Below are 26,381 nucleotides of genomic sequence, written 5' to 3' on the forward strand. Positions count from 1 at the left end.
ATACATCACCTTTGGCAAAACATACCATGTCAATGATTGTTCCAGATAAAAGCTACAAATCTTTAGTACTTACAAAACAACAGGAAATGAAGGCGTTCCCATGATATGACAACAATAAATGTGCGAGTATAAGCAGTCTGCTGATAATTTTTATAAGGATTCTCTTCCTAGTGTTCTATTCAACAAAATGAATATAAGCAACAACTATAACATCATGACGATGTTTAATAGCAAATTTCTTAGTTCAGCGTTCCCGCCGTTGTAGATTCGTTGTCGTTTTCTAACTCTGAAGAAGCTTTGACTCGTAGGTCCGATATACTGAAATAATCCGATGACAAGAGATGTGACTGAAGCTAACAAAATAATGTTACCCAAGAATGGTGAGTGGAATGATCAGGAGAGCGGCACTTAAAAGGTGGAATAGTCCAGGAAAGAATGACAAAGTTTTTGGATAAAGGTTGTTGTAAATTGCACTCGCTAGAAGGCCAGTTACACCTTCTAACAATGCAATAAGAGAGAACATCTTCCCTAAAAAAAAGGGGCACTGCAAGCTCTGAAGATCTAATATAGTAGTAACAAATGAAATTCCTATTTGTAAGTACCTTGTTCATTTGTCTGAATAAGACCCGAGATGAAAGAGCGGAAACCAGTTGCAACGAAACGATTAAGCGACGTGAACACTAAATTGGTAAAAGATCTAATTTAGCGAGTTCTGAAAAGCATGCGTAGCTAAATTGTCCAGAATTACTAACCTATAACTGAGAAAGCCATGGCAGAGTTTAAAACGAAGGCAAGCATTATAAGAGAAATCATCTTAGCTGTTAAGCCAAGACATCCAAGAATACCGTCACTCATCCCTCGTATGTACAAAAATGGATACAGAATTAGCACCTAGAGCGACGCACTTTATATTTATAAGTCAAAATGGTTACATCGTATTCTGCGATGGGAACTTCGAAATGAAAATCCTATAATCAAGTCTAGTAAAGCCTTACAGATGCAGTAGTTACTCCGTATTGTAAACCACTGAACCATCCGTACTGTTTATCTCCCCAACCTAATTTGAACCGCAAGTAAGAATATTGAATGTCCATTAAACCTAAACTCAGGTGGTTTATGACACTTGTTGTTGTTATAATGTACACACACCAGCAAATATGAGCAACTCCACTCCAAGTGCAAGCAAATTCATCACAAGCATGAGGCGAAATTTTCGCTCCGTCGTCAGGAGTCTCCAGTAATCAGCGATAACTGTAAGCGACTTCTCAACAATACGTGAAAGAGGTCCTGAAAGAAAATACGTAATTTGTGCTGATTCGCTGCATTCTGCGATAAATGTAAAATAGGAGAGGTTATCTAAGCTCATACACAATAGCATATAAAGTGCTATTACCTCGTGAGCGATCCTCATCTTGAGAAGCAAATTTTTCGACGTCTTTTGCGAATATGAGAATGTAAAAGAAGGCAATCACTTGCAAAACAAGCATTAACAAGAAAGTGTACGAGTACCCTAAAGCTCTGAAATAATGAAAGAACATTCCCGAGTGCAAGTAGGATCAGCAGAAACTCATCAAGCTCAGCAAAAAGACGTTTAGTTTGAAATGCTACTTGCGCATATAGGTTTTATCGCAAACAGTAGCTAATACATTATAAGTGTGGGACTGTAGCGTCACGAAATCTGGTAAGAAAAAAAAACTGTTCAAGAGCCGTTACTTACTCTCTAATGATCCCCGAAGTGGCGTACCCAATGGTACCACCAAGACCTATAGCACCTTCCATTCCAGCAATTCTGACACTACGACGGGAAGTTGAGGTTGTTTTTACTCCATAGCTGAGGGTAGTAGCTGAAAGTATAGTCTCAAACATAGTGCTGCGGTTTCACTCGAAAACGGCAACATGGTAAAAATTGACCGTGAAAATCGGTAAATGATATCATAATCATCGGAATGTGGGTAGCATGTTCGGATGACCACGACACTATAGTCGGGTCAATACGACATGAAGCACGGACATCAACGCAAGCGGCTGCGCTCGAAGCGGAGCGGTGGAGCGTAGCGGTTGGGGTCGTGTAAGGACCCTCACTGCCGCCACTCACCTCGGCAGTTCACCATGGTCCCACCTCGATTCCAACCGCTGTCTCGACCGCACCGCTTCCGAGCGCGGTCAATTACGTAGCGGTCCGTGCTTCATGTCGTTTTGACCCAACTATATGTACCCACATTCGTGCTGCTATGTGCAATCACGTCCGCGAAGCAATTTAATGACGGATTTTCAACTGCGCTGCAGTTGGAAAAAGGAAAGAGGAAGCTGCAAATGCCAATCGATTACGCACTCCAACTGTTTCCTGAACCATGAGGTACCAATCGATTTGAGATCATCATATGAATAAGTTCCAGTTAGATATTGTTTACGAGGAAATCTGGGAAAAGCAGAAGACACGACATGACTTAGTAGTGAACAAAATAGATGCAGTTCTGCTCAAATGAAACATCAAATGTTATAGTTGGATTGAAACGTTGAGCAAGCGGCTGCGCTCGAACAGCAGCGGTGGAGGTAACCAGATGGGACCATCGCGAACTGCAGCGATGAGTGGTGCTAGCGAGGGTCCCACGCAACTGTACAACGCTTTACATCGTTTTGATCCAACTATATGCTCATCAGTTTGAAGTGGATTCGATTTAATTAGCATTCTTTTGTATCTGGTACGCTATTACGAAGTATGTCCAAGTAAAGAAACTTGCTTACTTTTTTCTCAGTATTCGTGTTATTCGCCTTTTTGTAATTATGAACTTATTACTAATGTGCATCAAAGTGTTTAGGTACTTATCATAGGTTTTCTCCAGTCCCAATTACTTCAAAAACTCTATTATCAGTTATGTTAGTTATCAAATTCCACAACAAATTCTCAAAGGAGAGTTTAAACTGAGTTAGATGGACATTCTCCTGAGCATAGGGGGGGGTACCCTCGCTAGCACTATTCATCGTAGCACTCCGAGTGAAGCGAGCAAGAACACCCCATCGTTGATCTCAACCATTACGCTCTACCGTGTCGCTTACGCAACTACACCGAAATTCATCACTTTTCGAGCCTACCGCATTTCTGTGCGGAAATTGTTTGAAGATACTCACATATCACGGAAATAAATCCACCACATATACCAAATACAGCGTCACTAATCAACAGCAAGAATACGGATAATCCCATATATGCCGTTTGAATGATGTAGTTTGTTGTACACATAATCAAACCAAGGAAAGGTATCATCAGGGGCACTTTGATACTCCACACATCCGAAACTTAAAACAACTTCTTTCATGAAAATGAAAGTTTGTTTCTATTTGCACACCAAGTACTTCCAACTCGTACCTATCTATTTTGTGTTCCTGGCGAAATATTATGATTTTTTACCTACCTTCAAATACCTTAGAAAAAATCAACAAAAACCTTAGCATCAGAAAAGGATGAAAAGGGAACATGAGCACAAGTCCCCACAATCTTTGCTAGGAGCATAAAATGCATGTGCGAATTATAGAAAAATGGTGATGAGTAAAAAAAAACTTAGTCCTTTCCCCACCTGCTCCTAGCGCAAGAGTTGAGAACAACGATGGAAGCACTAGCACGACAGAAGACAGAAAATAGAAATGATTTGCATCAGCTTGAATAGTTTTGTCGTTGTGATATGCTGTTACGTTTGAGCAAAAAGTGAAATCCTAAAACTAATAAGGATATCCGTTTTACAACAAGTTGATGGCTGAGCACATTTAACAAGGAGAACTGCAATGTTTATGCTAACCTGATTGTGTCGAGCAAGACAAACTTTCTCATACATTAAATTTTGGAATACAGGAAATTTCAGGAAACTGGTAAGCATATATAGAAACAGAGGGATTTCCATCCCAATATTTTTTCTGAGGAAGTCCAACATGACGACAATAGCGCGACCTGAACATCACAATACACCGTCAATCCAAGCTTTGTAAAATAAAGCAATTTCGGAAATGTTCAACAAAACAGGCCTCACGTACTGTCGTGCTCCAATGCAAAAACTAGTAGTTAAGTAGTAGAGGAGTAGTTCAGAAAATAAGATCACAGCTCGAAAAATTCCTCTCAGGACTTCTTTATCATGAAAGTCCGTGTACACAAATGTTCCACGCTGATCAAATTGTACTCCTGCCGCTCTTTGATCTCCTTATGCAGGCATACTTACCAGTAATACTTCCATCTGTCCTTCGAAAAGAAATTGAAACTGTTTGTGTCCTTCATGAAAAGAAGAACCACTGAACCAAACTTGCGAATGATCGGAGTAAATGGAATGCGGCCCGATTTCATGGGTTGACAAACAGTGAGCATGAGGAAGCGTTAGATCATTTCCAGGATCTTAGATCTACGGCTTAGGCATCTTCAGTAAGTAGAGTGAAGGGACTAGGGAGACTTTCAAAGCTGCTCTTATCGACCTGTACTCTGAGGCGTAAGAAACGTCCATGGAGCGCAGAGACTGTCTTAACTGTCAAATGTCTTCCCCTTTGACCATTTGCGAAAGTATGTGAGAACTCAGTAGTTCATCAATCGACAGGTCATCACTGGAATTGAATTTGCGGAGTCAATCGGAACCCTGAAACCTAAGCATTACTCCTCGAGCAGTTTTGAGTGCCCCTCCCCCCACCCAAAAAAAAAACCCTAAATGTAATCCTTTTTAATTCCTGAACGCTTTATTCCTCGAGCATTAGGCTACACTGCATATATTGCTCGAGGTAAGAGTGGTATGCATGAGCAGTCACGCCTCAGGCATCGCATTGGTTCTTCCATTTCGGTTCCATAGGGCAATCATCTTAGCCGTACTGTTGGTGAATTCCCAAGCATTGCAGGCAAAAGTTCTTAGTGTTCCGATCTCGGAACACGATAATTGATAATTTGTAATGTTTGTTGCTATACTGCTCTCTCTTTGCCGACCATATGGCAAGGAGGCAGCGCACTTGTAGACATGTTGCTTTTGTACTAGCCGGAGCAGGCCGGCAATTATTCTGTGCTCTTAGCTTCATTGCTCCTATTTGATAAATATTAGCAATGAACCACCGTTTACTGTCTTAGGTATAAAATTCCAAATAATCGTGAGCTATCCAACTCGTGCGCACAACTTTCTGGTTCCTATCTCGGAACACCTAGCTCATCCCTAGCTTAAGTCAAGTCATTTTTGATCTTTTCTTTCGTGGTTGCCTCGTGCGACTTCACACTGTTGTATTACCTCGAATGTTTCTCGAGGAGTCTCATGGTTTCACTCGTATACCCATGAAGATATTTTACGAGACGATCATATTTGTCGCTGCTGGTGTCTGTTGTGGTATCCTTTCCGAAATCGGGTAGTAAAGCGCAAAAATTTCAGCTCATGATGATCCCGAAACTTCGCTTTCTTGCGGTTTCCTCTCTTTTACTCAAGAAGAAAAATGTCTGAAGAAGACAATGGTCTGACTCCGTATGGAAATCTGCAACCAGATTCCAGAAACGGGTCTAGTGCCGTCAAATAACTGCGCTGGCACCACAAAGCGATAAAATTACGTACGGGTACCATGGCGTCGGAGTAGTGCCAGAAATTAGAATCAACAGGATATTGTGCTCAATACCACTGACCACCACTGCTCAATAGTCCTAAGCGATAGTGATGTAAGGTAAATGAGACACTGTTAACCGTTCTGCGGTCGTGAAAACTGCATCCTAATCTATGCCGTAAATAGACTCGCCTATGGTTGATCTCACCATGTTTGCCGAATCCTTCTTTCAAAAACTAGATGCATGTATGCACACAGCTTCATAAAAAGTAGTTAGCTGTTTACGTGATTTGACGTAGCACACTTATCTTTAGTAGAACGATGATGGTGTTCATCTCAATTCACGTTTGTATTCTATGTTATTTGCTAAGTAGAAGGACAAAAACATAGTCTAATTCTTCAATATATGTTTTCGAGTTGCTACGGTGTCGAAGGATTACGGATGTAATCAAATTTGAATATCCTCGGAATGTAGGATATTCAAACGCTTAGCAAAATGATTACAAGAAAACGATGTATTTTCCCTAGAAAAAGCTAAGAAAAAGCTTCGTTTGGAAAAAAAAATAATTCTCTGGTAGAAATTAATGGGAAGTGCACTTCCTTTGGATTTGTATCTATAACTGAAGGGAAGCAAAGCGGGGACAAGAGGAATTCTGAAGACCGGCTTTAGCCGGACTTTCAAACTGGTTTATTATGATTGTCGTAGCCTACACCATGAATGGTCTTAGTCGTTATGATGAACTCGAGAAGCTTCTTCCGCTGCTCGTTCCATTGTGGTCCCTGCTTCCCATGTCAACTTCTTCAGGTGTTCACGACCACAATAACCTTGAGGAAGGTTTGATCCTCTCTGTAAAACTTCTCTAGGTTCTTCTTCGGAGCTTGATGTTCCAGCGTAAGCAACGAAAATAATGAAAGATAATTTGAAGTTCAAAGTTGATGTTAATCCATATATGTCATTGATATTTGTCATCGATAAAACGTCCGCCATTCCAACACTCCTAATGACGGGAGAAACCCGGCCAAGTCCCTTAATGCTCCACTGTAGGATGTTCCTAGGAACAGTTCTTCTCCAATGTCACATGCGAGTGTAGCAGCTCAGACGGAGACAATCAGATTGTTGGTAGAGTCAAAGAGCGAAACGAGTCCACCTCTATCATTTGCAACCATTCATTGAATTTATGAGATCTCCACTACATTTCTGAAGGAAAAATCTTACAATCTTCGAAAAGAGGTCTTTGAAGAGTAAATAGCACCGAAGACGTCATTCAAAGTATAGGTTCTACGGAATATTTTCTCTTAAATAGACCCTATAGAGTAAACCAGTTAATTCAATTCTCATTTGCATACACCCTATTGTCTACCGAAAAGGGCACAGGACCTCTGAGTTTCAAAGTACCAACGACACTAATCACTAATTTAAAACAAGTATGAAAATCATGAAGTCATCAGTATTGTAGATTGAAAACTCAACTTATTCCTTTTATTGCTAAGCTAACCTGAACGTCCGGCTATAGCCGGAGTTCAGACTTTCTGTGGTGTTCGCTTCGCTCGCCCTCACTGATCAATGAAAATCAGTAGTAGTGGCATTTCCTGTAAAATTAGAATTCTGTTTTTCTAACAACGCCTCTTTTTTTAAAAAATATATTTAGGAAGTTTAGCTAATTTTAATTTTTTTTTAATAACCACATCAGTTCTACATTTAGAGAACATTCAAATTTCAGCTTCAAATACTCCTTCGATAGCAATATGATGTGGACACAATTTGAAAGCTTTATTCAAAGTATGGATTTTTCTTTGTTTTCCGCCAACAGTTATCATAGAAATGATGCTTTAGCATAAAATGGCGTGAACGACATCATCGTATCGATAAAGATAACGCTCTCGTCAGATCGTGTAAACTGTTGGCCACTGTTGAAGCAGCCGTTTGAATTCGTGTTTCCACTTTCTGAAGAAGGCAAGTAACCAACCTGACACAGATGTACAAGAAAATAGACGGTCTCATATTCATAAATGAATTATTCATTTTTCATTTCATTCGAAGGTGAAACGCGACACGGGTAGTATGTATGGCTGTGATTCTCATTTACTCCTTACCAATCAACATATGTTAATCGTGCGATACTATTGCACTATGGCAAACCAACTACACACCACTGGACTCGACCCGCCCTATTTTATAGCTTTACGATGTCGGTGCAGGAATCTGATAACGTAGGACCCGTCTCACCCCGTTCTATAGCTATCTGGTGCCCACGCATGCCGTGGGACCCGTCGAAATGCTTTTTGGAATTTCGTTACACACATACACACACTCAAACAAGTGACAGAATAGAATAAGCACTTTATTATATGGCATGATCATGATTTGAACGGAATATTGAATGTCACAATCAAGATACGATGGCACCACTAGAAACCTCACTGACTGAGTCCCTGGCCACAAATTCAATTAATACCATGATCATGCTATAGAATGACGGACTTATTCTGTCACGTGTGAGTTTGCTTGATTGTGTGTGTGTTTGTGTATATATATAACGAAATTGCAGAGCGCAGTGAGACATGACCCAATACGACACATTCATACGTTGGCGACCATAGATGGTCCCACGGCATCGGATTGGTGCGACGACGCTAGAAAGCCATGAAGTGCGATAACGCGGATACCATGTGTCGGGTTGGTGCACCGGCGCCAGAAAGCTACAAAGGGTTTCACGGCGTTGGATTGGGGATTCAGCGCTAGATAGTTATAAAATGGAAAAAAAAATTTAATGAAGGGTTACATATGCAACACCACAGAAAGTCTGAAGTCCAGGTAACCAGAGTCAGGCGTGGTGATGGGAGACAACCCTCTGGAATACGATCTCCCCCCACCCCCCACTCCCTCTTCTTCTGCTGCTCCAGCGTTCCTGCGACAGTTCTCGATTGCTGCTTATTCACACAGGAACGAACAAAAGCCAAAGAAATCTACAACTTCTCAAAAATGAAGAATTTAATTTTACGTAGTTTACGTAGCAAAAAGTGAATCTAACAAGATTTAATGACTAAAAGGGCTCAGATTCTGTGCACATTGTTAGGTCTGGGAGATCGCGAATAACTTCGTCATAAGAGGACCAAAAGAAAAGTTCAGGTAGTTTTTGGGAGAAGAAGAAGAAATTTAAAATCTTCCAACTTTTCTGGATTTGTTCCATCTAACTTTTGAAAAAGCAGACGATCCGGAAAGTAAAAGTTTTGCACATGGGGATTTTCTTAGACTCTCCATTCAAATATATGGGTGATTTCTTTTAAAACGCCGTCTCATTTTTTTTTTGCAATGGAAAAAAATCGCCAAAATCCCAGTTTTTGCTCATGCACTGAAGTGTGTGACTTTGAATAAAATTCAAGAGATAACTCAGAGTGACATAGTGTGAATCAAATCATCTTCCATTTTGTTGTAGGCGAGGATTTTCTGTATCAAATAGTATTTTCTGATTTGCCGTGTCACTCTACTCCCAGGGCCTTGCCGTTTTTCCAAATTTTTCATGAGACAAAGATGGGAAAAATGTCATACTGGGAGGTGGGAAAAACAGCGATGTGGCTGTTTTTTAGAGCAAACATTCTTCTCTTAAAAACTACCTGAACTTTTTCTTTTGGTTCTCTTACGACGAAATTATTCGCAATCTCCCAGACATAACAATGTGCACAAAACAATGGGTGTCGAACCTGCGTGGTCTCATTATTACATTGTTAATACACTGGGCATTGTCAAAATGACATGTTGATGCTTCCATTTTACTGTCCTACGCCTGAAACTAAATATAATATTTGCAATTTATGTATTCATTTAGTATTATTCTGCATATTTTGTTTTTTTTCATACATTTTGTAATGTATGTAATTATTTAATTACTAGTTTGATTACTTTCGTGCCGGTTATCATGCTATCCTCAATTTAAAACTGGCCAGCGCACACTCCCTTTACGACCCAACCCCCCTCCCCCGGTGGAAAAATCCCATCACACGCTTGACGCTGGCGGTAACAAATAAATTTGTGAACTCAGAAGCGGTGATCGTTGATGATCTCAGGAAGTGCTGGTACAAAAATATCAACTCAAGGGAACTTGTCTTGTTACGACATAGAGGAATCAATATATTTATCTCTGAAGGAAGAAACATTATTACTGGAGTAAGGTGCTGTAACACTTGGCACTCTCTTGATAAAGAAGATCATAAAACAAGAGAGGAGTGAAAAAAAATCACAGTCACAGTTGAGAAGTAAAATCAATTTCTACATTTGTGGCGACATTGCATGGTTGGTATGTGAGGAATGTGCTTATCTTAATTCGGAAATCACTGTCAAGTCTGGATGGTGGAGGATTTTTGTAAAGTGTACTGTTTTGATGAAGCTATTAGCCAGCTATCCGCAAGCGTAACGAAAATGCTTGAATTCGTGTATTCATCCAACTCGTTTGATCTAAAGTCGAAAAGATCGCGTGTAAACAGCGAGGATGTGCGGATACGTGCCAGCAAAGAATGGATAATGGGTCCTCGGTAGGTTGTCGCTCATGGTAGGGCTGTTGTTCCTCATGTACGTGCCAAGGCATTGCTCATAATGCTAATGCTCATTTAATTCATCCTCAGTGTGAGAGCATGCAGTCGTTTTTGTCCAGTATTGTTGAAAATTCGGCACAGAGGCAGTTCAATCTTCGATTCAACTCCCCTAGAAGGTGGAATGACATTTGCCTTTCTGGACGGGGTAATCACCTGATCCCCAAAAAAGTGAATGACACGTCATTTTCTTGTTTTTTCCTAGGCGTCATGAAGTGTGCATAGTATCTTTTTTCAGAAAAAGAAAAGCTATTGCCCGAGATAACATCTGCATATCGAACGAATTGTCATCAATAGAACAGTTTTCAGAAGAAATGAGGGCGCAACAGGAGGCTGATCTGTGCTCATGTTCCACCCTAAAGGATAAAAAATAAGGTGTTCGGCATTAATCAAGCCGCTTGGTATGCTCCAGTGCGTCCAATTTCAATTCGAAAAGCGTGTTTGCCTACACTATTGGGCCAATTCTTCACGAAACATGGTGCAGTTCCGTGCGCACCTGAGGCCAGCGATTGAAGGATCGAGGTGGAACCTGCAGTTCAAACGTGGCAGCGATGGTCCCACCTTGAATCTTGTCGCAACCATTGACTCCACTGCGCCGCTTCAAGCGTGCAGCTTATGTAACTGCGCGAGATTTCAGGCCGTCTTGACCCGTCCATGAAATGACTTGCGAGGAATAAGGCTGCTCGCAGAGTTCACAGCCACGCTGGCGGGCTACTCGGGGTACTTGCTGTTTAGTGGTTATTGAGAGCACGATTGCGAACGCTCAATAACCATCAAGCACAGAGCCGTGCGGGCGGCCCTGCCGGCGCGGCAATGAGCTCTGCGGGGCAGCCTAACCGATGTATCAAGTCAATGTTTTATCTCCTCACAAAAGTGTGGCGCAATCTACCCTTCATCAGATCCTAGCAGTTGAAATGTCAACAATGCATCCACTTCACAGCTGAATGCTTCGACATCTACGCTCTAGAAATCTCTTTTGCAGCTTCTCTCCCTACTACTGGATCTTCTTTCGGAAATATCTTCAAAAACACCTGCAGAAAACATCAGAGGTTGCAAGTCAAAGCTTTATACTTCACTTCATTTTACATTTTTGGTCTGACATTCTACGCCAGAGGCATGTTCTACGCCCTCAGCTAAGACTTCAGAATGAATATTTCATCAAAATAGATATTTTGAAAGTAAAATTAAAGGTCTCTCACTTCGTTGACACTTTATCTGGATTCACTGGATCCAATAGTACTTCTAAAATAGTTTAAGGCAGATTTCCGGCCTTGAGAGCAGATTCGGTTGTGGAAATACGACCAAACAAATTAAACAGTCGGAATCGCTTGTACGATAGTAAATGTACAACAGGAAACTGTGTCATTTGTCCCACAAGTGTACCAAGAGATTCCATGAGATACGTTTTAATCTACCTGATTTCTTGCAAGAATCTTAGCGACGGATATGTTAGTGAAATACCTCGACCGCTATACATTCGTAAAAAAATAGCTTGTGAATGGCAAGAATAAATCAAGCGAATCGGCAGCCACCTTAAGGCACCCATAGAGCATAAAAACATGACGCAACTGATTTTGAAATTTGAGCTCAAATCTTGACGCACCATTCTGAAACGCTATTTCCGAAATTGCTGCAGATGCCAAAAACCTTATGATGAATCGCAGGAAAAAATGGCTCTTAATTAAGAGAGAAGTCGCGCCATACATATCTCGGATCACTCTTCCGATTTGAATTATTTCAAAGGCGAGCATTAAGTGCACCCGCTACACAAATAGTTAAAAAGAAGGCTGAAAGTTTGTTTGTTTACTTGTGGAGAGTTTTCATTTGGATTGTGAATTGAACCGCCTATTTCGTTCTTTCAATAAGGCGATTTCCCAAATTCTCAGCCAATAAAATCAATTGACAGCTTCTTGTACAGCTCATCAGAAATCAATACAACTTTAATACATTTTATCAGATATTTTTTGTAGTGTTTTTGGATTGAAAGGTAGTATTTACGAAGCTTTCATGCTTTGGTAGCCTGCGATCTGATTTCAGTACAAGGTTAACTCTTTTTCACAAATATATTTCATTCCACAACCTCACACAATATTTCTTTTTTTTACTTGAAAATAAATTTATTAAATAATTCATATGATTTTCCAGAGTTTTTTCTAGTCGTTTGGATCTTTAAACCTATGTCAGTCATTGGGTATAGTTAAGTGCATTGCGGTTGTTAATCGAAACAGAAGAAAAAATGACTTGTATTGGTGACAATTGATTGCGAGAAACATGAAGTCTTCAGAAGTAATCCATGTGCTTCAGGTACCAAATCCCACCTCCCATTTTGTGATTAAAGAGAACTACAGAACCTTGAAAGCAAAAGTGGATCACGAAAGACGATACAACTTCAACAATTCTATGTTGGAGCTCCTTCTCTCCTTTTTTTCGTTTCTTAGCTATCTTTAACCGGTGATTCAACGATCAAGGAAAAATGTTCAAGGACATAGTAATGAAGAAACAAACGGATAATTAGTTAGCTGCTCTGAATCTGCAGTGTTTTGTCAAACACACAGAGAATTTAACATGCTAGCATTATTTTGTGGCATTTTCTAGTCGCTGTACTTTCACTGGACGGACGTCAACATGTGTTTTTCCCATTTCTTCTCTTTATTCGAAGTAAATGCGATTTTGAAATGCAGACCTAACATACACGATAATGCAAATTCATTTTCTAGACTAACACAGTTGAAAGCAGCACTTTAAACAAAGCAACAAATTTCAGCTACTCCGTCTCTATCAAAAGTCAGTGCTTAGTGTTTGAGCTTCATACAAAATAAACCGCCTCAAATTTGTAGTTTCCGGCGATTTGTTGATCTTCCATTAGTACTTTGCCATGAACGTTAAAAACAGTAATGAAGCTTTCAGGTTCAGAACCGGTCACTTCTTTTGACTTGATCGCTAAAATTAGTTCATCTTCAGTATCGGGGATGAAGTCGAAAGCGGAGAAACCACGTTCGGGATGTTCCACCGTTCGGTTTCCAATATAAACAACGTCAACGGATTCAAGATCTTCAGGACCCATGATCAGGAGATTAGTTCCCCTAAAAATCATCATCTCGTCCCTTCTGAAGTAGTTAGAGAAAACATCTCACTTTGTTTCATCTTCCTCCTCAACGAACGGTGTTTTCGATGCTTTTCGAGGAAGGAAGTACCACATTTCACGCGCCTTTGACCACTGTACTGCTTCATGGGTTAGATAACCAGGCGCAGGAAATTGTGCTGTGTTACGTATTGTATTGTAAACGTTCTTCCAATAATGGCTGGTGACCTTAAGTAAACGGAAATTGGAAAACGCGCGAAAGTGAAATCGAAGTCACGAACTTCAACAATCCTGTCTTTATGCTGGTCATAAATTGTTCCTGTTTCCTTACCTTCCCTGTCTTTGTAATTGTTTTGATCCACATTGCATCGTCATTCGCTACTTCGCCTCTGCTATTTAGGTACTCCTGGAAATCTTCGAAGTTTACTGTATATGCACATTTCGAAAATGTGGTTTTCAGTAAATAGGAACTGCTAGCTACCGTGCCATGACCTCCGGCGTAGAGGAGATTATCTTTGATCGTCAACCATTCTGCTTTCATCCCTTTTGTGGTGTTTCCTGGTCCGGAATTGAGGAAAACCCACGGGATTGCCTGAAGTTTTCATATCAGGAGGAGCTGTCGCCGATTTATTAACTCTTCACTCGGGAATAACATTGATATTTGTAGCAATGTAATTTTACGGGAGTTCTTTTGCACTATTATTACTCCAGTAGTAAATCTACCCCATCGGACCTCATATTTGTTGAACCAGGAAAAATCTCCTTACCTTATCTTTTTTAATCTCATACAGTAATCCAGTTTTGTCGTCCGGTGAAATGAGGTGTCCGTTAAATTCCGATAAATCTGACAACTCCATTCCCCTTCCTTTGAAGTTGAATCCCCTAAACAATTGTGAAATTAATAAAACATTAGGTACACGTAGTAATTTCTAGGTATACTAACGTAGTAAGATTAACATCGCTTCCTTCGATCCAATCCAGCTTAATTTCCTTCTTATTTGCACTTAGTGTGAGCTTTGCTTTTCTTGAAATTGCACGCCATTTCCACTCCTCTGCTCTTGAATGTGCATCCATATCGGTGATGAGTAGAAGATTGTATGTTGTCGAACCGTCATCATTTTGAGTTCTTGTTATTACACGAGGACTAATCTGAAGATGTGCATGACAAATATTTGAAATTGAATTGCTTCAAAAATGGTCTATTCACGCCACAGGTGTGCTGATAATCCTACTTGAAAAATAGTCTAAATGAAATAAAATAATAATAAAAATAATAAAAATAATAATAAAAATAAATATTCAGGCCACAGATGTGCTGATAATTTGGAATGACATTGCTGATAATGAACCGTGTTCCTTCTAGTCACAAGTCGTTACTTACTGAGTACTGAATTGAAATAATGAATGAAAATTAAAGTACGTTTACGATACTAGCCGGTTGGTTTCGTTGGCCCCTTGTCAGAGTGGCTGAAAATAGTAATACAGTGGAATTCTACGTATTTTACAGATTGACACATGTTGGGTAACCTACGTGGTTCCTTCTGTGCAACTGTAATCGAGAACAGAGCTGCCTGAAAAAAACCATTATTTTTATAGTATTTATAATGTACTTCTCTTCGTTGGTCAACACAGTCTTCCTGGTAATAGCAGTGCCACAAAAATCTTGACAAACACGTTCGTTACTTTATTCATATAGAGGATTATAGATGAAAGAAAGTAGAGAAAACGATAGAAGACCAACCGTGACGAGAACTACCAGGTTGTTCATGACGAACACAGCTTCTTAAATGCCTTGAAAGCTGCTAGAAGTCCTTTTTAATACTCGCATGTTTAATTATGAGAAGCTGGGAAAACATTTAAGTTCGCTTGTAATGAAGAAATCGCCTACTGTGTGCACTTTTTCGGCAGTGGTAGCTCCGGCACCTGTAGAAACATCCTGACTGGTGGTCGCTTTATGCAGTACACTACAACATAAGTCTATATATAGTTGAATAAATTTTGTATTTCTCTTGTGTCGGTCATATATCTGAGGACAACAGAAGAACTCTAGGATAGAGAGCCACTGATGGCTTTGTCAGTTACAGTTTTTGATTAAAACCTACCGTTCCTCGCTAATACTTGCTTCAATTCGATTCACGTTACCGCTGCTAGCTGATCTACAATTAGACCTGTGGGGGCTACAAATGCCCCATAAATGGCTGAGTCATCTGTAATTATAGTAAGAACAATAGTTGTAATTCAGCCTGTATTCAAGAAAATACTCCGCCGGTTTCTGAAATTTTTCTCGTAACCTTCATAATATTTCGGAGTTTTTACCAATAAATCGGAAGCAGCGAGAGAAATTGATATATTCTACCATATTTGTAGTTGTTTTCAAATATTTGAAACATTTTTTAGCAGCGGTTATGTGAATCGAACTGAAGCAAAATCTAGCGCAATCCAAAACTAACCAATTAGTAATTTCGAGAAGACGCACGGCGGAGCAGTAGGTTTTAATCAAAAACCGTAACTAACAAAGTCAGTGGCTCTCTATCCTAGAGTTCTTCTGTTGTCCTTAGATATATGACCGTCACAAGAGAAATACAAAATTTATTCAACTACATATAGAATATCATCATTGACGTGAAGAGGGACGAGGGTGATACAATCTCACCCAAAATATTCACAGCCACTCTCGAGAGCGCAATGCGAAAGTTGGAAGGGACGACATGGGAGTGAAGGTTAATGGTTGGCAGCTACACCATTTGCGCTTTGCTGATATCGTACTGATAACACGTAGCATCAGCCAAACGGAACGAATGATGACCGAAAACATGTGGATGCATCGGTCTTCAGCTGAATCTACAAAAGACGATGCAGGATGGGTGGGCCTCGAATACCCCATTCACGCTCAACGGAACAAACATATCCGAATGCACCAGCTACATTTATTTGGGTCGGGAATTGAACATGATGAACGACCTGACCCCCGAGCTGGGCAGGAGAAGATGAGCGGCTTGGGGAGCGTACAAGAGCATCGTGGATGTAGTGAAGAAGACTAGAAACACCCGGCTCCGTGCTCACCTCTTGAACACCACCGTACTTCGCGTTTTGACCTATGCTTCAGAAACTTGGACACCTCGCAAGTAGGAAGAAAACGCGGTGAGCGTCACTGAACGCGCAATTGAGAAAGTGATGCTAGGAGTATCCTCTTTCACGCAAGTGGGGGACGGGATTCGAACTTCTCTCCTACGTCAGCGATCGAAGATCAGAGACGCCGCCGCGTTCGCCAAAGAAAATAAAATAAGGTGGGGCGGGCACGTGATGCGCTTTAACGACAACCGTTGGACCAGAACCGTGAGCGACTGGGTTCCCCGCGATATTAAGCGCGGGGAACCCAGTCGCTCACGAACCCAGTCGCTACAGGAAGACTGCTGACCCGAAAGTCAGATTTCTTCACGAAGTCATTCTATGAAAGTTATGATGCTCTTCGCGTCCCACGCGAAAGGAGGAACCACTGGGCTACTCTGGCAAGGGATCGGGACAAATGGAAGAGTTACTGGCGCCCAGGGCGTGCGGAGTAGTAGGTTTTAATCAAAAACCGTAACTAACAAAGTCAGTGGCTCTCTATCCTAGAGTTCTTCTGTTCTCCTCAGATATATGACCGACACAAGAGAAATACAAAATTTATTCAACTATATATAGACTTCCACGGATCTCCCTCACTAGAGGGATCACAGCCGGATCACAGTCGCGAAGCTACGTGGCGCGTCCCCGGGTGGCGGATAGGGGGCTAATCGCGGACCAAAAGCGACCTTGCGCTTACCCAGAGACGCAGGTGGATTCAGGGGATGGACTCCCTGTTTCTGCTGAGCCAGGACTGACTCATGACATCCTTGTATCCCGCACGTCGGTCCGGCCAAAAGCCTACAATCAAGTGACTGGGAGGTGCAAGGGAGGCGGTTTGGAGTCGCCTCCAACAAATAAGCTCCACATGTCCACACTGGGAGAACGAAAGTTCTCCCAGAAACTCATGGGACTAGCTTGCAACCTGCCCATGGGTTTTAAAATTTTTAAGCAAAACACAGTAATAGAAAAGAGTCTCCTGATTCCGGAGGAAAGCCTGGTACGGTAGCGCCAGGTAGGACGGGGTTGCAGGAGTCATGTAGGCTACCAAAACGGAAAAGGACTAGGATGGCGATCTGTACTTATAACGCACGTACGCTTGCATCGGAAGCGGCCATCGAAGATCTGATGATGCAAGCCAAGAAGATCAAGTACGACGTCATCGGACTGACCGAGACGAGACGACGTCACCCTCTCAACGCCGTATATGAAACTGGAAAAGAAGTGTTCTTAGGAACATGCGACAGTAGAGGTGTTGGTGGAGTTGGCGTCCTCGTCAACACGAGTATGGCAAAGAACATCGACTCTTTTGAACAACTTACGACCCGAATCGGACGTCTGCGGATGAGAAGATGTGGCCCAATACCAGCTTTGACTATCTTCGTCGTTTACGCTCCAACATCAAGCTACGAAGAAGAAGAAGTCGAAGCTTTCTATATGGACCTGGAGAAGTTCTACCAAGAAGATCATGCCTTCTACAAGGTCATAGTTGGCAATTTCAACGCTAAGGTTGGCCCAAGAAGAACGCCGGAGGAACTTCACATCGGGACCCACGGCCTACAATGGAATGACCAGGGAGAGAGGCTCTCCGAGTTCATCATGACGACTAAGACCATCCATGGGAACTCGAAATTTCAGAAGCCCTCTTCTTTACGCTGGACGTGGGAGTCACCCGGTGGAGGGTACCGTAATGAAATAGACCACATCATCGTCAATAAAAGGTTCTGCCTGACGGACGTCGGTGTTGTACCAAAGTTCTATACGGGATCGGACCATCGCCTCCTCCGAGGAAGATTTTCCTTCACAAGGAGAGCAGAGAAAGCCGCCAAGTTCAGAGAGAGAAATCCCAGAACTACCATCAACTGGGATCTCTTCGCTACGCTAGCCGGCTTTTGGGAAGATTCTGCAATGGACAACATCGACGAGGAATATGACCGGCTTGTCGAACACCTTCACGACTGCGCGAAGAAGGCTGAGAGTTTTAAAACCACCAGGAGGCGCCTGTCTCTTGAAACTCTTGAGCTGATACGCCAGCGTGGAGCAGTACGAGCCGCAGGGAACCAAGAACTCACGTCCGAGCTCGCAAGGCTTTGCCGAGAGGCGATAAAGGGAGACCTTAAAGAGAGAAGAGCAGAAGTGCTGGCTGAAGCTGCAGAGGCGGGGAAAAGCATCCGTTATGCCCATCGAGACTTCGCCAGTCGCAAGACGAGGATGACTGCTCTCCGGAACCCAAAGGGAAGCCATTGCATCGAGAAAGGGGATGGAGAAAATCATCTACGACTTCTACTCTGATCTCTTCGACAGCCGTGTCCACTTGCCTCCTCACCATCTGAGGGAAGATGGACAAGTCATTCCAGAGGTTCTCCGGTCCGAAATACGGCATGCTATCATGTCGGTAAGAAATCATACGGCACCCGGTTCCGACAGAATAAGACCAGAACACCTGAAGAGCCTTCCGCCAGTACTCATCAACACCCTGGCGAGGCTCTTTACACGTTATCTGTCGGAATGCAAGGTTCCTAAACAGTGGAAGACCAGCAAGACCGTGTTGTTGTATAAAAAGGGGAGATCCACATGATATCGGCAACTATCGCCCAATCTGCCTACTGTCCGTCATCTACAAGCTCTTTACAAGAGTAATCCTTAATAGGATTGAAAAAGTCTTGGATGAAGGACAGCCATGCGAGCAAGCAGGGTTTCGAAAAGGATTCAGCACGATTGACTACATTCACACTGTTTCGAAACTCATCGAGGTATCACGAGAGTACAAGATGCCGCTCTGTCTCACCTTCATCGACTTAAAGAAGGCTTTCGACTCGGTTGAGACGGAAGCGGTCGTGGAAGCCTTGGACAACCAAGGCGTCCCTACTCAATACATAAAGGTACTTCGAGAGTTGTACAGTAACTTCACGACCGGAATTTCGCCATTCTACAAGAACATCATCATTGACGTGAAGAGGGGGGGTCCGACAGGGTGATACAATTTCACCCAAAACATTCACAGCCACCCTCGAGAACGCAATGCGAAAGTTGGAATGGGACGACAGGGGAGTGAAGGTTGATGGTCGGCAGCTACACCATTTGCGCTTTGCTGATGACATCGTTCTGGTAACACCTAGCATCAGCCAGGCGGAACGAATGCTGACCGAATTCGACGAAACATGCGAATGCATCGGTCTTCAGCTGAATCTACAAAAGACGATGTTCATGCGGAACGGATGGGTCTCGGATGCCCCATTCACGCTCAACGGAACGAACATATCCGAATGCACCAGCTACGTTTATCTGGGTAGGGAACTGAACATGATGAACGACCTGACCCCCGAGCTGGGCAGGAGCAGACGAGCGGCTTGGGGAGCGTACAAGAGCATCGAGGATGTAGTGAAGAAGACCAGGAACACCCGGCTCCGTGCTCACCTCTTGAACACCACCGTACTTCGCGTTTTGACCTATGCTTCAGAAACTTGGACACCTCGCAAGTAGGAAGAAAACGCGGTGAGCGTCACTGAACGCGCAATTGAGAAAGTGATGCTAGGAGTATCCTCTTTCACGCAAGTGGGGGACGGGATTCGAACTTCTCTCCTACGTCAGCGATCGAAGATCAGAGACGCCGCCGCGTTCGCCAAAGAAAATAAAATAAGGTGGGGCGGGCACGTGATGCGCTTTAACGACAACCGTTGGACCAGAACCGTGAGCGACTGGGTTCCCCGCGATATTAAGCGCGGGGAACCCAGTCGCTCACGAACCCAGTCGCTACAGGAAGACTGCTGACCCGAAAGTCAGATTTCTTCACGAAGTCATTCTATGAAAGTTATGATGCTCTTCGCGTCCCACGCGAAAGGAGGAACCACTGGGCTACTCTGGCAAGGGATCGGGACAAATGGAAGAGTTACTGGCGCCCAGGGCGTGCGGAGTAGTAGGTTTTAATCAAAAACCGTAACTAACAAAGTCAGTGGCTCTCTATCCTAGAGTTCTTCTGTTCTCCTCAGATATATGACCGACACAAGAGAAATACAAAATTTATTCAACTATATATAGACTTCCACGGATCTCCCTCACTAGAGGGATCACAGCCGGATCACAGTCGCGAAGCTACGTGGCGCGTCCCCGGGTGGCGGATAGGGGGCTAATCGCGGACCAAAAGCGACCTTGCGCTTACCCAGAGACGCAGGTGGATTCAGGGGATGGACTCCCTGTTTCTGCTGAGCCAGGACTGACTCATGACATCCTTGTATCCCGCACGTCGGTCCGGCCAAAAGCCTACAATCAAGTGACTGGGAGGTGCAAGGGAGGCGGTTTGGAGTCGCCTCCAACAAATAAGCTCCACATGTCCACACTGGGAGAACGAAAGTTCTCCCAGAAACTCATGGGACTAGCTTGCAACCTGCCCATGGGTTTTAAAATTTTTAAGCAAAACACAGTAATAGAAAAGAGTCTCCTGATTCCGGAGGAAAGCCTGGTACGGTAGCGCCAGGTAGGACGGGGTTGCAGGAGTCATGTAGGCTACCAAAACGGAAAAGGACTAGGATGGCGATCTGTACTTATAACGCACGTACGCTTGCATCGGAAGCGGCCATCGAAGATCTGATGATGCAAGCCAAGAAGATCAAGTACGACGTCATCGGACTGACCGAGACGAGACGACGTCACCCTCTCAACGCCGTATATGAAACTGGAAAAGAAGTGTTCTTAGGAACATGCGACAGTAGAGGTGTTGGTGGAGTTGGCGTCCTCGTCAACACGAGTATGGCAAAGAACATCGACTCTTTTGAACAACTTACGACCCGAATCGGACGTCTGCGGATGAGAAGATGTGGCCCAATACCAGCTTTGACTATCTTCGTCGTTTACGCTCCAACATCAAGCTACGAAGAAGAAGAAGTCGAAGCTTTCTATATGGACCTGGAGAAGTTCTACCAAGAAGATCATGCCTTCTACAAGGTCATAGTTGGCAATTTCAACGCTAAGGTTGGCCCAAGAAGAACGCCGGAGGAACTTCACATCGGGACCCACGGCCTACAATGGAATGACCAGGGAGAGAGGCTCTCCGAGTTCATCATGACGACTAAGACCATCCATGGGAACTCGAAATTTCAGAAGCCCTCTTCTTTACGCTGGACGTGGGAGTCACCCGGTGGAGGGTACCGTAATGAAATAGACCACATCATCGTCAATAAAAGGTTCTGCCTGACGGACGTCGGTGTTGTACCAAAGTTCTATACGGGATCGGACCATCGCCTCCTCCGAGGAAGATTTTCCTTCACAAGGAGAGCAGAGAAAGCCGCCAAGTTCAGAGAGAGAAATCCCAGAACTACCATCAACTGGGATCTCTTCGCTACGCTAGCCGGCTTTTGGGAAGATTCTGCAATGGACAACATCGACGAGGAATATGACCGGCTTGTCGAACACCTTCACGACTGCGCGAAGAAGGCTGAGAGTTTTAAAACCACCAGGAGGCGCCTGTCTCTTGAAACTCTTGAGCTGATACGCCAGCGTGGAGCAGTACGAGCCGCAGGGAACCAAGAACTCACGTCCGAGCTCGCAAGGCTTTGCCGAGAGGCGATAAAGGGAGACCTTAAAGAGAGAAGAGCAGAAGTGCTGGCTGAAGCTGCAGAGGCGGGGAAAAGCATCCGTTATGCCCATCGAGACTTCGCCAGTCGCAAGACGAGGATGACTGCTCTCCGGAACCCAAAGGGAAGCCATTGCATCGAGAAAGGGGATGGAGAAAATCATCTACGACTTCTACTCTGATCTCTTCGACAGCCGTGTCCACTTGCCTCCTCACCATCTGAGGGAAGATGGACAAGTCATTCCAGAGGTTCTCCGGTCCGAAATACGGCATGCTATCATGTCGGTAAGAAATCATACGGCACCCGGTTCCGACAGAATAAGACCAGAACACCTGAAGAGCCTTCCGCCAGTACTCATCAACACCCTGGCGAGGCTCTTTACACGTTATCTGTCGGAATGCAAGGTTCCTAAACAGTGGAAGACCAGCAAGACCGTGTTGTTGTATAAAAAGGGAGATCCACATGATATCGGCAACTATCGCCCAATCTGCCTACTGTCCGTCATCTACAAGCTCTTTACAAGAGTAATCCTTAATAGGATTGAAAAAGTCTTGGATGAAGGACAGCCATGCGAGCAAGCAGGGTTTCGAAAAGGATTCAGCACGATTGACTACATTCACACTGTTTCGAAACTCATCGAGGTATCACGAGAGTACAAGATGCCGCTCTGTCTCACCTTCATCGACTTAAAGAAGGCTTTCGACTCGGTTGAGACGGAAGCGGTCGTGGAAGCCTTGGACAACCAAGGCGTCCCTACTCAATACATAAAGGTACTTCGAGAGTTGTACAGTAACTTCACGACCGGAATTTCGCCATTCTACAAGAACATCATCATTGACGTGAAGAGGGGGGTCCGACAGGGTGATACAATTTCACCCAAAACATTCACAGCCACCCTCGAGAACGCAATGCGAAAGTTGGAATGGGACGACAGGGGAGTGAAGGTTGATGGTCGGCAGCTACACCATTTGCGCTTTGCTGATGACATCGTTCTGGTAACACCTAGCATCAGCCAGGCGGAACGAATGCTGACCGAATTCGACGAAACATGCGAATGCATCGGTCTTCAGCTGAATCTACAAAAGACGATGTTCATGCGGAACGGATGGGTCTCGGATGCCCCATTCACGCTCAACGGAACGAACATATCCGAATGCACCAGCTACGTTTATCTGGGTAGGGAACTGAACATGATGAACGACCTGACCCCCGAGCTGGGCAGGAGCAGACGAGCGGCTTGGGGAGCGTACAAGAGCATCGAGGATGTAGTGAAGAAGACCAGGAACACCCGGCTCCGTGCTCACCTCTTCAACACCACCGTACTTCCTGCTTTGACCTATGCTTCGGAAACCTGGGCATTTCGCAAGCAGGAAGAAAACGCGGTGAGCGTCATTGAACGCGCAATTGAGAGAGTGATGCTAGGAGTATCCCGTTTCACGCAAGTGAGGGACGGGATTCGAACTTCTCTCCTACGTCAGCGATTGAAGATTAGAGACGCCGCCGCGTTTGCCAAGGAAAGTAAAATAAGGTGGGCCGGACACGTGATGCGTTTTGATGACAACAGTTCGACCAAAGCCGTGAGCGACTGGGTTCCCCGCGATATTAAGCGCACTACAGGAAGACCGCCGACCCGATGGTCAGATTTCTTCACGAAGTCCTTGGAAGAAAAATATGATGCTCTTCGTGTCCCACGCGAAAGGAGGAACCACTGGGCTACTCTGGCACGCGATCGGGACAAATGGAAGAATTACTGGCGCCCGCTCGACCAGTTCGAAGATCAACGGGAGTCAAGGTGATCAAGGTGATATAGACTTATGTTGTAGTGCACTGCATAAAGCGACCACCAGTCAGGATGTTTCTACAGGTGCCGGAGCTACCACTGCCGAAAAAGTGCACACAGTAGGCGATTTCTTCATTACAAGCTAACTTAAATGTTTTCCCAGCTTCTCATAATTAAACATGCGAGTATTAAAAAGGACTTCTAGCAGCTTTCAAGGCATTTATGAAACTGTGTTCGTCATGAACAACCTGGTAGTTCTCGTCACGGTTGGTCTCCTATCGTTTTCTCTACTTTCTTTCATCTATAATCTTCTATATGCATAAAGTAACGAAAGTGTTTGTCAAGATTTTTGTGGGGCAGCTATTACCAAGAACACTGTGTTGACCAGTGAAGAGAAGTACATTATAAAAATAACAGTTTTTTTTTCAGGTAGCTCTGTTCTCAATTACAATTGCACAGAAGGAACCACGTAGGTTTCCTAACATGTGTCAATCTGTAAAATAAGTAGAATTCCACTGTATCATTATTTTCAGCCACTCTGACAAGAGGCCAACGAAACCAACCGGTTAGTATCGTAAACGTACTTTAATTTTCATTCATTATTTCAATTCAGTACTTAGTAAGTAACGACTTGTGACTAGGAGGAACCCAGTTCATTGTCAGCAATGTCATTCCAAATTATCAGCACATCAGTGGCGTGAATAGACTATTTTTCAAGTACAAAGAGCAATTCAATTTCACATATTTGTCATGCACATCTTCAGATTAGTCCTCGTGTAATAACCAGAACTAAAAATGCTGACGGTTCGACAACATACAATCTTCTACTCATCACCGATATGGATGCACATTCAAGAGCAGAGGAGTGGAAATGGCGTGCAATTTCAAGAAAGGCAAATCTCACATTGAGTGCCAATAAGATGGAAGTTAGCCTGAATTGGATCGAAGGAAGCGACGCAAATATTACTACGTTAGTAAACCTGGAAATTACTGCGTTTATCTCATGTTTTTTCAATTTCACTATTGTTTAGGGAATTCAACTTGAAAGGAAGGGGATTGGAGTTGTCAGATTTGTCGGAATTTAACGGACACCTCATTTCACCGGACGACAAAACTGGATTACTGTATGAGATTAAAAAAGATAAGGTAAGGAAATTTTTCCTGGTTCAACGAATATGAGGTCCGATGGGGTAGATTTACTACTGGAGTAATAATAGTGCAAAAGAACTCCTGCAAAATTACATTGCTACAAATATCAATGTTATTCCTGAGTGAAGAGTTAATAAATCGGTGACGGCTCCTCCTGGAATGAAAACTTCAGGCAATCCCATGGGTTTTCCTCAATTCCGGACCAGGAAACACCACAAAAGGAATGAAAGCAGAATGGTTGACGATCAAAGATGATCTCCTCTACGCCGGAGGTCATGGAACGGTAGCTAGCAGTTCCTGTTTACTGACAACCACATTTTCGGAATGTGCATATACAGTAAACTTCGAAGATTTCCAGGAGTACCTAAATAGCAGAGGCGAAGTAGCGAATGACGATGCAATGTGGATCAAAACAATTACAAAGACAGGGAAGGTAAGGAAACAGGAACAATTTATGACCAGCATAAAGACAGGATTGTTGAAGTTCGTTACTTCGATTTCATTTCCGCGCGTTTTCCAATTTCCGTTTACTTAAGGTCACCAGCCATTATTGGAAGAACGTTTACAATACAATACGTAACACAGCACAATTTCCTGCGCCTGGTTATCTAACCCATGAAGCAGTACAGTGGTCAAAGGCGCGTGAAATGTGGTACTTCCTTCCTCGAAAAGCATCGAAAACACCGTTCGTTGAGGAGGAAGATGAAACAAAGTGAGATGTTTTCTCTAACTACTTCAGAAGGGACGAGATGATGATTTTTAGGGGAACTAATCTCCTGATCATGGGTCCTGAAGATCTTGAATCCGTTGACGTTGTTTATATTGGAAACCGAACGGTGGAACATCCCGAACGTGGTTTCTCCGCTTTCGACTTCATCCCCGATACTGAAGATGAACTAATTGTAGCGATCAAGTCAAAAGAAGTGACTGGGTCTGATCCTGAAAGTTTTATTACTGTCTTCAACGTTCATGGCAAAGTAATAATGAAAGACCAAAGAATCGACGGAAACTACAAATTTGAGGCGGTTTATTTTGTTTGAAGCTCAATACTAAAAATTGAGTTCTGACAGAAATGGAGTAGTTGAAATTTGTTGCTTTGTTTAAAGTACTGCTTTCAACTGTGTCAGTCTATAGAAAATGAATTTGCATCATACTATATGTTACGCCTGCATTCCAAATTTCCATTTAATTCGAATGAAGAGAAGAAATTGGGGAACACATGTTGACGTCTGTCCAGTAAAGCTACAGGGAAATAAAAAACGCCACAAAATAATGCTAACAAGTTAAATTCTCTGTGTGTTTGATAAAACACTACAGATTCAGAGCAGCTAAGTAATTATCCGTTTGTTTCTTCATTACCAAGTCCTTGAACATCTTTCCTCTATTGTTGAATCACCGAATCACCGAATTGAATCAACATTGCTAAGAAACAAAAAAAGGAGAGAAGGAGCTTCAACATAGAATTGTTGGAGTCGTATCCTCTTTCGTGAACCACTTTTGCTTTCAAGGTTCTGTAGTTCTCTTTAATTACAAAATGGAAGGCGGGATTTGGTGCCCGAAGCAC

At 43.2% G+C, this 26,381-nt stretch overlaps 10 protein-coding genes across 14 annotated transcripts; 7 read left to right on the top strand and 3 right to left on the bottom strand.

Annotated features, from left to right (window-relative positions):
• Positions 1-239: 239 nt before the first annotated feature.
• On the bottom strand, positions 240-12,821 carry RB195_003147 (uncharacterized protein; the record flags this gene model as incomplete). 3 transcript variants are annotated; one of them, XM_064200687.1, is made up of 13 exons in its annotated part: positions 240-318; positions 372-528; positions 603-680; positions 753-891; positions 996-1,099; positions 1,150-1,287; positions 1,394-1,518; positions 1,718-1,844; positions 3,130-3,297; positions 3,576-3,711; positions 3,795-3,943; positions 4,027-4,033; positions 4,209-4,223. In XM_064200687.1, the coding sequence occupies 13 exons, from the start codon at positions 4,221-4,223 to the stop codon at positions 240-242; spliced, it is 1,422 nt and encodes a 473-aa protein (XP_064056569.1). The 3 variants fall into 3 exon arrangements, with proteins under 3 accessions (XP_064056569.1, XP_013291455.2, XP_064056568.1); XM_013436001.2 differs by lacking the exons at positions 4,027-4,033; positions 4,209-4,223 and adding an exon at positions 12,815-12,821; XM_064200688.1 differs by lacking the exon at positions 3,130-3,297.
• On the bottom strand, positions 6,269-6,532 carry RB195_003148 (uncharacterized protein; the record flags this gene model as incomplete). The annotated part of the gene is made up of 1 exon (XM_064200689.1): positions 6,269-6,532. One exon carries the CDS (start codon positions 6,530-6,532, stop codon positions 6,269-6,271), a length of 264 nt encoding a protein of 87 aa, XP_064056570.1.
• Positions 12,822-12,937: 116 nt separating the features above from the next.
• On the bottom strand, positions 12,938-16,038 carry RB195_003149 (uncharacterized protein; the record flags this gene model as incomplete). 2 transcript variants are annotated; one of them, XM_064200691.1, is made up of 11 exons in its annotated part: positions 12,938-13,214; positions 13,266-13,441; positions 13,545-13,619; positions 13,695-13,805; positions 13,981-14,095; positions 14,157-14,362; positions 14,634-14,680; positions 14,745-14,784; positions 15,102-15,177; positions 15,867-15,886; positions 15,955-16,038. In XM_064200691.1, the coding sequence occupies 11 exons, from the start codon at positions 16,036-16,038 to the stop codon at positions 12,938-12,940; spliced, it is 1,227 nt and encodes a 408-aa protein (XP_064056571.1). The 2 variants fall into 2 exon arrangements, with proteins under 2 accessions (XP_064056571.1, XP_064056572.1); XM_064200690.1 differs by lacking the exons at positions 15,102-15,177; positions 15,867-15,886; positions 15,955-16,038 and adding an exon at positions 14,955-14,981.
• On the top strand, positions 15,922-16,254 carry RB195_003150 (uncharacterized protein; the record flags this gene model as incomplete). Its single annotated transcript, XM_064200692.1, has 1 exon — positions 15,922-16,254. The coding sequence occupies one exon, from the start codon at positions 15,922-15,924 to the stop codon at positions 16,252-16,254; it is 333 nt and encodes a 110-aa protein (XP_064056573.1).
• A 1,132-nt stretch (positions 16,255-17,386) lies between these two features.
• On the top strand, positions 17,387-18,610 carry RB195_003151 (uncharacterized protein; the record flags this gene model as incomplete). Its single annotated transcript, XM_064200693.1, has 1 exon — positions 17,387-18,610. The coding sequence occupies one exon, from the start codon at positions 17,387-17,389 to the stop codon at positions 18,608-18,610; it is 1,224 nt and encodes a 407-aa protein (XP_064056574.1).
• Positions 18,611-18,657: 47 nt separating this feature from the next.
• On the top strand, positions 18,658-19,296 carry RB195_003152 (uncharacterized protein; the record flags this gene model as incomplete). Its single annotated transcript, XM_064200694.1, has 2 exons — positions 18,658-18,713; positions 18,768-19,296. The coding sequence occupies 2 exons, from the start codon at positions 18,658-18,660 to the stop codon at positions 19,294-19,296; spliced, it is 585 nt and encodes a 194-aa protein (XP_064056575.1).
• Positions 19,297-19,339: 43 nt separating this feature from the next.
• Positions 19,340-19,801, top strand: RB195_003153 (uncharacterized protein; the record flags this gene model as incomplete). The annotated part of the gene is made up of 1 exon (XM_064200695.1): positions 19,340-19,801. The coding sequence occupies one exon, from the start codon at positions 19,340-19,342 to the stop codon at positions 19,799-19,801; it is 462 nt and encodes a 153-aa protein (XP_064056576.1).
• A 1,044-nt stretch (positions 19,802-20,845) lies between these two features.
• RB195_003154 (uncharacterized protein) lies at positions 20,846-22,069 on the top strand (the record flags this gene model as incomplete). Its single annotated transcript, XM_064200696.1, has 1 exon — positions 20,846-22,069. One exon carries the CDS (start codon positions 20,846-20,848, stop codon positions 22,067-22,069), a length of 1,224 nt encoding a protein of 407 aa, XP_064056577.1.
• Positions 22,070-22,166: 97 nt separating this feature from the next.
• On the top strand, positions 22,167-23,684 carry RB195_003155 (uncharacterized protein; the record flags this gene model as incomplete). The annotated part of the gene is made up of 1 exon (XM_064200697.1): positions 22,167-23,684. The coding sequence occupies one exon, from the start codon at positions 22,167-22,169 to the stop codon at positions 23,682-23,684; it is 1,518 nt and encodes a 505-aa protein (XP_064056578.1).
• Positions 23,685-23,907: 223 nt separating this feature from the next.
• RB195_003156 (uncharacterized protein) lies at positions 23,908-25,857 on the top strand (the record flags this gene model as incomplete). 2 transcript variants are annotated; one of them, XM_064200699.1, is made up of 9 exons in its annotated part: positions 23,908-23,934; positions 24,098-24,137; positions 24,202-24,248; positions 24,433-24,638; positions 24,700-24,814; positions 24,990-25,100; positions 25,176-25,250; positions 25,354-25,529; positions 25,581-25,857. In XM_064200699.1, 9 exons carry the CDS (start codon positions 23,908-23,910, stop codon positions 25,855-25,857), a joined length of 1,074 nt encoding a protein of 357 aa, XP_064056579.1. The 2 variants fall into 2 exon arrangements, with proteins under 2 accessions (XP_064056579.1, XP_064056580.1); XM_064200698.1 differs by having other exon boundaries at positions 24,202-24,233.
• Between the last annotated feature and the right edge of the window lie 524 nt (positions 25,858-26,381).

The sequence above is a fragment of the Necator americanus genome, chromosome IV (genome assembly GCF_031761385.1).
Source record: "Necator americanus strain Aroian chromosome IV, whole genome shotgun sequence".
In the NCBI taxonomy this organism is placed as follows: Eukaryota; Metazoa; Nematoda; class Chromadorea; order Rhabditida; family Ancylostomatidae; genus Necator; species Necator americanus.